This window comes from Pteronotus mesoamericanus, unplaced genomic scaffold (assembly GCF_021234165.1).
Source record: "Pteronotus mesoamericanus isolate MK-2021 breed Mesoamerican mustached bat unplaced genomic scaffold, CSHL_Meso_final contig_130, whole genome shotgun sequence".
Lineage (NCBI taxonomy): Eukaryota > Metazoa > Chordata > Mammalia > Chiroptera > Mormoopidae > Pteronotus > Pteronotus mesoamericanus.
The window spans coordinates 30746364-30757396 of NW_026555060.1; the positions used below are offsets into that span (position 1 = coordinate 30746364).

An 11033-nucleotide genomic window follows, 5' to 3' on the forward strand; every position below is an offset into this window, starting at 1 on the left:
CATTTTGTTCACCAATTCCGCTATCCATGGGCATTTGGTTTGGACCTATTGTGAATAATGCTACTATGGACATGAGTGTACATTGTTTCAATCCTTTTGGGTATACTCATATACCCAGAAGTGGAATTTCTGAATAATTTTATGTTAAATTTTTTGAGGAACCACCATACTGTTATTCACAGCAGCTGTACCATTTTACATTCACGTCAGCAATGCAAAAGAGTTCCAATTTCTCCACATCTTCACCACCACCTGTTGTTTTCTGTTTGGGTTTTTTTTTTTTTATAATAGCTATCCAAATGGGTGTGAGGTAGTACTAATGCTCTGTTCTTTGTAATGAAGAGCCATGGAGTTAACAATCTTGCCTCAAATCCTCGCCTGTCCTAGTGTGCAACGTGAAGCAAATTTCTTTATCTGTATGTGAAATTATTTTCTTATTTCTAAAATAAGAAGTTTAAATTACTTATATAGCAACTGTGTATAGCAGGCAAAACATTGGGCCAAAGTCCTACAAGATTAGAAGTGGAAAAAAGGATGTAAGGATAGACAAGACAGAACACCAAAGAGTTCACAGTCTGCAGAGGAAACTCCTCATCAAATGAGATGAGGAGATGAGGGGAGAAGGTCAAGGAAGTGCTGAGCTGGGCTTGGTATCAAAATTCCAAACCGGAGCATTGGTGTCACTGTCATTCTAAATACCAGCACAGTGGGTGTCAACAAACCTTCCCCAGATCCAAGTCAGAGAACAAATACCCTGCCCATCATGGGGGAATGACATCAACATGGGCTCAGTTTCCCCTCTTCCACTCAGTACTCTGCATCGTCACCTTGACATCATGTGCTATGTCCCCAGCATCACAATCTGATTTCAGTTCTAGAAGACAGCAAATGTAAAGAAACTTGGCTTCTGGCATTACAAAAATGCATCACAAAAGTTTTAGATGACTCCCCAAAGGTGACTTTTTTTTCCATCACTATTTATCACCCCATACCCCCTTCCACCTGTACCCACTCCTTATCTCCCCACCCACAATCAGTGACTTCTTGACTTTTTATTTTAAATCCTGACATGAGGGTATGTTTGTTCTTTTTAAATTGATTTTAGAGAGAGAAGAGGGAGAGAGAGAGAGAAACATTGATATGAGAGGGAAAAATCCATTGGTTGCCTCCTGTACATGCCCCAACCAGGGATCAAACCCACAACCTAGTATGTGCCTTGACCAGGAATAAAACCCACAGCCTTTTGATATATGAGACAATGCTCCAACCTACTAAGCCACCTGGCCAGGGCATCAGTGACTTTTTGAAGTTACTATTTTCAACCAACAGAAGAGTTGAAATTGTAGCACCTATCCTACAAGAATATCAAAGTGGATTTGAAGAAAAATCATAACACCAAATTATCTCTTGAATTTACGTGCCTCTATTTTTTTCAGAAAAGGTCATTAGAAGAAACCTCTGAATGATCCCTGAACAGATCATTTCAGTCATGGTGCCATCAGCATCTTTTGTCACTAATGTAATTAATTCCCCCTATAGGCTTGCTCTTTATTTCTTCCTTCCATTATTCTTTTCTTTTTTTTCTTTTTCCTTCCTTCCTTTCTTTTTTCCTTCTGTCTTGTTAGGCACTAGGCTTACATGCGTTCATAAACATTACTTTATATAGTTCCCACAGCAAAGGAACGCAGTATTATTGTAATTATTTTTATAATTTAAGAAATTGAGAGACCTGGTGGCGGTCACTGAGCAGATCGGACTCCTCTCGTTTGCACGCCTCACTCCGCTTCCTCAACAACCATGTCTGATAAACCCGATATGGCCAAGATTGAGAAATTTGGTAAGTTGAAATGGAAGAAGACAGAAATGCAAGAGAAAAATCCACTGCCTTCCAAAGAAACAATTGAACGGGAGAAGCAAGCAGGCAAATCATAATGAGGCCCAAACCACCCATGTGCACTGTATATTCCACCAGCATTGCCTTCTTATTTTACTTCTTTTAGCTGTTTAACTTTGTCAGATGCAAATAGGTTAGGTCAGCTGAAATGACTGCTGCCCCTTTCACGTCAAAACTACTGACAACGAAGGCCGCACCTGCCTCTCCCATCTGCCTCTTTGGTTTGCAGGAAAGGAAAAGAACTCGCATGTTGGTGAAAGAAGAAGCTGGGTGGGAAGACAGTGAAATCTAGCATGAAAACCAAGCTGGTCCAAAGTGTCCTGCAGGCTGTAAAATGCAGTTTAATCAGAGTGCCATATTTTTTAGTTAAAATGATTTTAAGAGAATGCACAACTTTTTTAATATACAAATAGAAAGTTCTAAAACCTGAAGAAAAAAAAAAAGAAACTGAGACATTAAATATCTTGCCCAGGATCACACAGTAGAACCTGAATTCAAACACAGGACTGAGAGTCCAAGATTCATGATCACTCCATATTCTCAATTTGTTTCTAATTTCTTTTTAAAAGTCATTGTTGAAAAACAGTAATGTCTTTGACGGGGTTATTAAAAGTTAATTTTAACCCTGGCTGCTGTAGCTCAGTGGGTTTAGTGCTGACCTGCAAACCAAAATGCTACCAGTTCAGTTCTCAGTCAGGGCACACACCTGGGTTACAGGCCCGGTTCCCAGCCGAGGACATGTGAGAGGCAACCCATAGATGCGTCTCTCACATGTGGATGTTTCTATCCCTCTTTTTTTCCCTCCCTTCACCTCTCCCTAAAAACAAATAATAAAACCTTTTTTAAAATTTTTTTAAAAATTTAACTTTAAAGCTCATGAAAAAAAAGAGAAAAACTTGAAATTATAAGATAAATCAAGAAGACATCATATTTTTATAGCCCTAAGCAAAGTACAGAGGAAAATGTAATTGAATAAGGGTTAAATGTTAGTTTATTCAAGGCTCTTTTTAATGTATTATAAAAATTGATCATGTGTCCCTAAAAGTCATAGTATAATTATCTGGGGGAAAAATCAGGGAGAGGCAAAATAGTCAGCAAATAGAATGAAATGGAGCAGGGTAGACATCTTGGATGATGAGAAGCCTAGGAGGGACACAAAATAGAATTTCTGTGGAGCTTAAGTATGCAATGTATTGTGAAGCCAGTCAGTGTAGGATGTGAGTTCCTCCAACAATATTCAGTAGTTCAGTTCAAGTACAAGAGAAGTAGATCACTGGATTCAACCAAGTTGGAATTTTGCCAGATGAGGGCAAAGAACAATAGACTCTTAATACATAATTGTTGACCTGAAAAAGAATGGCCTCCACAGGGTGTTCTGGTTTGTTTGTTTTTCCCTTGAGGGAAAGAAAACCAAATTAACTGATATAAATACAGAAAGATTATAAAATATACCCTAGAAGAAGAAAGTGTGTCAGGGAGGACATTTACCAGGTGTCATCAAAATGAAACATTTTTGTCCATTTTGTTCACTAAATCCCCAGCATCTAGACATATAAGGGGCTCAAAAGTGTCTGTTGAAAGACTTCCTCCTGTGAATATCTGCCAAGCACGACAGTGCTAGATAGACACTCTGCTAGGATGTGGAGAAGTGTGGGTCTCAAAAGACAAAAGACCAGGCTATGGACAACGTCTGCAGCCCACGGAGGCAGCCTTGGAAAATCCCCTTTGGCCTCCAGACCTTTGCCAGTCTGGTTTGTGTTTGTACATGACATGTTCCCATTTCACCACAGAGCTGGAACTCTGAGAAGTGGCCTGACTCCACAGGCCCAGGGAGGGATTGCCTGCTGGGAATACTAATTTCCCCCCTTTCACAAATTGTCAGTGACCTCCCACAAGCTTTTCTTCAGGCCTCTGATCTGTGAGGCTCCTGGGATTTTCCAGTGGAGTAAATGACATCAATCACTACAGAACCACAGCACACGAATCATAGTGGTCAGACGTAAGCACGGAAAGAGTGTCTCTGTCTCAAGTCAAAACACCACAGTGATTGTTGGCAGGAAAGTGGCTGGCCAGGGTCTGCTAGCAGAAGCTGAAGCACAGCTTCAGAGATGGGCAGGAGAGCTCATGCCCTTCTGACTTGCTGTTCATACCTGAGCTTCCAAGAGAATAAACTGTCACACAGTTGGATTAACCTCAAACTTGAAGTGAGGCACAACTGTTTACTTTTTCTTATTTTTTTAAATTATATATTATTAATTATGCTATTGCAGTTGTCCTGATTTTTTCCTCTTCGTCCCCCTCCACCCAGTGCCCCCTACTTCTTCAGGCAGTCCCCACACCATTGTTCATGCCCATGGGTTATGCCTAGGTTCTTTGGCTACTCCATTTCCTGTACTGTACTTTACATCCCATAGCTATTCTGTAACTACCTATTTGATGTCTTAATCCCTTCACCTCTTCACCCATTCTCCCCTTCCCCCTCCCATCTGGCAACCATCTGGTAACTAACTTCTTTTTTCTTGCTGCTTTTGAGAGTCTCTCTTTACCTTTAACCTTTGGCTTTTTAATTATGAAGTGTATTGGAGCGATCCTCTTTTCACCCATCATAATTGGGACTCTGTGCTTCCTGGAATTGCCTATTTCCTTCACCAAATTAAGGAAGTTATTTTCACTATTTTTTCAGATAGATTTCCAATTTCTTGCTCCTGCTCTTCTCCTTCTGGCCTTATGATGTAAATGTAGGACCTCTTGAAGTTGTCCTAGAGGTTATTTATACTATCCTAATTTTTTTTTGGATTCTTTTTTCTTCTTGTTGTTCTGCATGGTCGTTTTTTCCTTTCTTATTTACCAAATCATTGATTTGATTCCTGGCATCATCCACTCTACTGTCGTTCCCCTATAAATTGTTCTTTATTTCAATTAGTGTATCCTTCATTTCTGACTGGGTCTTTTTTACACTGCTAAGGTCCTCATTAATTTCCTCGAGCATCCTTATAACCAGTGTTTAGAACTTTTCATCTGATAGGTTGCTTATCTCCATTTCATTTATCTCTTTTTCTGGAGTTTTGATCTGTTCTTTCATTTGGGCCATATTTCTTTGTCTCCTCTTTTGGCAGTCCCCCTATATTTGTTTCTATGTATTAGGTAGAGCTACTTTGACTCTGTGTCTCGGTAGTGTGGCCTACTCTAGTAGGTGTCCTGTAGGGTCCAGTGGCATGGCCTCCCTTATCAGCCAAGCTGGGTACTCAAGGTGCACACTTTGTGCAGGCTGAGTACACCCTCCTCTTGTAGTTGAGCCTTGGCTGCTGTTGGCAGATCAATGGGAGGGATTTACCCAAGCCAGTCAGCTGCAAGGACTGGCTGTGACCACCGAGCACCAATCTCCACCCTTCATGGAGGATCAGCTGTGCAGGAGGCAGGGTGGTGGTGCTCCAACATGGTCTGTACCCATCCACTGGGTGCACTGGCCCTGGGGTTTCCTGAGTGGTGGAAGCCAAGGTCAGCCCCCGACTTTGTTTTGCCCAGGGCACCCTGCCTGAACTATCAAGCAATCTGAGATGGACGCTACCTGTGCTGGGCTTGGAGACTCCCAGGCAAAGCCAAGCTGTGATTCTAACCTGGCTGCTGCTAGGGCTCACTGAAGCCAGCTATTGCTTGTTTGATGGGATTAGGAGCCAAGACCAACCATTCTTATGGAAAAGCAGTTTGGGTTGGCCCATAATTTGGGCAGGACAGAGTCTCTGGGGATCTCCAAGTTTAGTCAAACACTGTTTGCCAGGTTGATGGAGTCTCATATATAGCACCAGCTTACAGGCTCTGTGAGGAGAGGGCTTAGCAATGGGACAATGGTCTCTGCACATTTTGATGCCAGGTACATCAGCTTCTCCCTGTATACCACTGGTGCCCTTCCAGCTGCCACCCAGGTGCTGGAGCTCAGAGGGAGCAAGTCTGAGTAGAGTCTTTAAGAGGAAATGCTTGGGACTACAGAATTTTCTTCCACTAACTCAATCCCCATTGGTTTTTGCAGCCAGAAGTTGTGGGGACTTATCTTCCTGGCACTGGAATCCTGGGCTGCGGAGCCTTATGTGGATCTGGAACTCCTCGCTCCAGAGATAACCCTTCTGAATTTTTATCCACATGGATGTTGGACCAGCCCATTCTGCATCTGCTCCCCTCCTACCAGTCTGGATATGGTTTCTTTAATTCCATAGTTGTCAGACTTCCATTCAACTCGATTTTGTAGTTGTCAGGCTTCCATTCAGCTCAATTTCTGATGTTCCTGAGTGATGGTTGCTCTATGTTTTAGTTGTAATTTTGATGTGGTTGTGTGAAGAGGCAAATCATGTCTGCCTACACTGCAGTCTTCCTCATTGCACTTACCGAGACACAACTATTTAATCTCTTGTCAGACATTGCCCCTCTTGGTGCAATGGAAAAAAACAACTTTATGTCCACACAAAAATTTTATGCAAACATTCATAGGAATACTCAGGTACCCTAGGACCACTAAATAGTAGTGCTATTTGAAGTCCTACAAGAACAAAAGGCAAACCCATATGTGGAGCACATGTTTATTCCCGTTAGAACAAATCTCTGGCCTTTCCATGACAGAAAGGGCCCAACGTAGTAAACTGGCCACCAAGTGGTATAATCCTAATCAAGGGCTCAGCATTGGTGTCTGTTGCTGGCAGGTTGAACATTTGGCGGTTGCAGAAACTAAACCAGCTTTGGTAAGAGGGAGTCCATAATTATGGTGCCATCATAGCCTTCATCTCTCCCACCCCATCATGTGCCAATTGTGGCAGTATGATTGTGTCAACTGGCTAAACCAATAATGCTTCTTCCATGGTTCATGTTCCTTAGTGGGTATTAACATGTAAAAAAACTATCTTCACATTTCATTCCACTCCTGTCTGTCCATCTGCCTTTCTCTACCCCAAATTTCCTGATCCCTAGTCTTCCAATCTCTCTCCTTCCAGGGCCCTGACTAGCTAGCCAAGCCATTTGCCACTTTGAGGCAACAAATGTTTTAACCTCCAGCCATTTGTCATTCAACACAAAATGGGCAACCACATTCAACACCCAAGTTTTGCCCATTGGATGATTTTGCCCCACCACTTATGGTCTTTTAAGGCCACTGTAACTGGTTATGGGACAGCTGCAGGCCACTTTTGGCTTGCACATGCATCCTGAGCTAATATGTCCATAAACCAAGCTCAAAAATTTTCCTCCTCCATGTTGCTATTAATTCCATGGACTTCTGTCAAATCCTTTTAATCAGCCCATGAGGACATCTTCTGTGTTCTAGAAGGCCAAACTTCTGTCAGCATCCCATCTTTGTCATCAAAACTGTCAAAATCTGTGACAGAGCTCAGATTTCTTTTCCCATGAAAGCTGACAGGTTAGCCTAACACAGTTACATAAATGTTAGCACAAAATCCTGAGTCAGCAGCAAGTGACAGTTTTATTACTCACAACAATGGCTAGCAGTTACCAGAGTATCAGCATTTCCAGTCATTTCCTAAACCCTAGTTCCCATGAGGCTACAACATCACTGCCAAGTAACGAGTGCACGTGCACTGGGTTGCATTACAGGAGATGAATCTTGAACTAAGGGAACACGATTCTTTTATAACAGACAGTAATACTACCTGACCATCATTCCAGAGGAAGATACTATCTTTATTATACTGGACAGTAGACAACCCGGCCTTTGCCCCAGAAGGAAACAGTATCTCTGTCTCAAGTCTGTTTACAACACAAATATCCTCAAAAAGGTAATTTGAAACAAAAGCTTAAGGCCTCTGTTCACAAGACATGTAGAAACATGAGAGACCCATGGAGAATTGTCTCCCAACATAACTTGGTAATCCCACTTTTAGGATTTATCTTACTATAATTCCACACGTGTGGAAATATATATATACAGAGATGTTCATTAAAGCACTCTTTATAACAACAATAAAAGATCACAGTCCTGGCCAGGAGGCAGGGTTGGGCAGAGTATTATCCTGATGTACCAGGGTTGCAGGTTCGGTCCCTGGTCGGGGTACAGCCAGAAGTCAACCAATGAATGCATAAATAAAGTGGAACAACAACAAAAAAAATCACAATATAAATGGCGATCAATAGAGAATTCATCAAATAAATTACAGTACATTCAAACAATAGAATGGAATACTATAAACTCGCTAAAAAGAAAATAGCTGTATTTCTGCACATTTGGAAGAATCTATAATAACTAAAAACAATAGCAAGATATAGAGAAGGATGCATAGTAAACTATATTTATATACAAAATTAAAGTATTATGTAGATATTTGCATGTACATAAAATATCTCTGAAATTATACATAAAAAAACTAATAACTGTAGTGGGATCTGGGGAAAGAAACTCAGAGACAAGATTTGGAGGGAGGCTTATTTCATATTATAAGCTCTTCCATACATTTAAAATTTTAAAACATATGCCCATGTTACTTATTCAAAATGATTATATTTTTTTTAAACTGGAATTTAAATCTTTTGAGGTCTCTTCATGTCATTATGGATGGAATGTTGGAATGAATGACTTTTTGTTTAGGGCAATACCTTGATGGGCTGTTTTGATTGAAAAATGTAGAATCCTCTGGTGATGGCATAGAAGGAAAAGATGGTTTTGCACAATAAAGCAACAGGGATTTTTTATTTTTCTAGTGAGAATTTCAAGTTCTCAGGGAGAGCTCTTGAACTGAGGAAAAAATAGAGTTCTTGGTCATACAATACACATTAATAGCATCTAGGTAAAAAGTCACCAATATGGAATATCCAAGTGGTGAGCTAAAGTTCTCTAGTATTGAGTTTTAAGTTGTTTTGTTTTCTATGTTCTGGTATAATCCATTCTGTTATACCCAAATATTAGCATTATAGTTTATTATATATAACTATATAGAACCCATTATTTATAAACATGTAAAGTCTATTATATATACACAAATTTGTATTGACAGTTCTGTGTAGAATAGACTCAATTCTTGAAGCATCAAATTTACCAAATCTATCATTACAAATACTAGGTCAACCTGATATTAACATAGTACAATATGAGCACAGTATCACCTATTCTTGCCAAAAATATTTTACTTGAATCTAATCAGTTTACAGAAAATACTGGGAATAGAGAAACAAGTTAAATGACACCTAAGAGAATAGTCAGACAGACCTAGAATGTAGAACATTCTATAAGACAACTGGCCTGGTGTCTTTAAAAGGTTACTACTAGGGGAAAAAATAGTGGGGGGACTATTCTAACATAAAAGAGATTAGAGAGACACAAAAACACAATTTATGCCATGTATATATATAATGAGTGGAGAAATTTGAATATAGTTGAATCTTAGAAGATTTTTTAGAATTCTTAACTGTTTTGGATATCATAATGGTTTTGCAGTTATGTAGGACAATGTCAGTATTTTAGGACATGCATGTAAAGTACAGTTAGTAGGGAAGTGTTGTGTATAAATATTCTATACACTTGTAAACAAAGCAGGTATGGCAAGATATTAACATTTATTGAATGAGAAGTGATTATATTATTATTCCACCTTTTAGCAGGTTTGAAAATGTTCACAATCAATAGTTGGAGATCAGGTTTGAGCAGGACTTCAGTGGAGGAGGCTGCAGATGAAACTAAGCCATACTTCAGGAATCTGGGTGGACTCTTGAGATGTTCTTTTGAATATTTTTTTATTTTTTTAAAGATTTTATTTATTTATTTTTAGAGAGAAGGAAAGGGAGGGAGAAAGAGAGGGAGAGAAACATCAATGTGTAGTTGCCTCTCAAGAGTCCCCTACTGGGAGACTGGCCTGCAACCCAGGCATGTGCCCTAACTGGGACTTTAACTAGCGACCCTTAGATTTACAGGCCAGTACTCAATCCATTGAGCCACACCAGCCAGGGCCTTTTGAGCATTTTTTAAATGGGTGCTCCGAGAAGGACTTCATTCAATTAATACTCTATTAATTGAATAGAGTATACTCTATTGCAGTGGTAAATAAGAAAGCCAACCTTGAGCACTGATAGAGTTTCCAGTTGGGGAACATCTGGGTGTTACACACATTGCCCAATGGCATGCAATGTTGGAGGCTAGCAGCCTATGCCCTACCTCCATTGTTTAAGGAACCTGACTTGGTTTGGGCAATTTGTGCCATACCTATAGAGATTTGTCCTCGAAGTCAGTCAGTCATTCAGTCAGTGCACTTTATTTCCCCTTTACCACTGACTGGCCTAGGGATGGGCAAGTGAGCCAGGTCTGGCTAATTCAATGTAAGTCTATTGGGACCTTCTTGGTCTGTTTCTCCTTCTTAATAACACAGAGGACAATGTACAGGAAAGTCCCTCACCCTGGGCCCTTTCCTTTCTTCTTGGGCTCTGCCATGTGAGTGCATAAGATTTTGAGCTGTGGCACGTGTTATTACCTGTGACAGGAGACATGGCCAACACATGAAAGACAGTGGAGTAGAAAGAAGGAAGAGCCTGGTCCTTCATGACTTCATTGGGGCAGGAACGAACCGGGGAACCCCCTTCCTCTATGTCACGCTTCTTCTACTGTGATAGAAACAAGCCCATATGAAGCTTTTAGTCTGGCAGTCTGTTACTTATAACTTGTGAACTCTTAACCTTTGATCTAGCAATTTCACTTTTAGGACTGTATCTTAAGGATATGATTAAGCATTTGCTCAATGATTCATCTATGATTAGAAATAGCATAGGTGGTACTCCTCACAGGAAAAATAAGTTTAAATGAAACTTAAATACCCATTAATAAAATGTGGGTTAAATAAGTTATACTATAGTCATACAGAGCAATACTAGTCAGCTATTAAATATAATAATGTGAAGAGCATGTAATATCATGGAAAGATTCTAATGATGAATTATCATGTAGGGAAAAATTTGGTCATACAACAGGATGTATATTATGGTTTCCTTTGTGTAGAATATACATATATGCCTGGAAAGAGAGAGAGAGAGAGAGAGAGAGAGAGAAAGTAACTGAAAGTAATGAAAAGGAATTGCTAGGGGAGGTCATTCTGTCATTTTTCCTTTTAGATTATTTCTATTACTCTACTCACAAACTACTTAAACTCATCCTAACTTT

The 11033-nt window shown here is 40.0% G+C and overlaps 1 protein-coding gene across 1 annotated transcript; it reads left to right on the forward strand.

Annotated features, from left to right (window-relative positions):
* The first annotated feature begins 1797 nt into the window (after window positions 1–1797).
* On the forward strand, window positions 1798–1932 carry LOC129084534 (thymosin beta-4-like). Its single transcript, XM_054590731.1, has one exon. It carries the CDS (start codon window positions 1798–1800, stop codon window positions 1930–1932), a length of 135 nt encoding a protein of 44 aa, XP_054446706.1.
* The last annotated feature ends 9101 nt before the right edge of the window (window positions 1933–11033 follow it).

Coding starts and splice junctions, on each gene's coding strand:
- LOC129084534 (XM_054590731.1), top strand. CDS start 1,798: ATGTCTGATAAACCCGATATGGCCAAGATTGAGAAATTTGGTAAGTTG.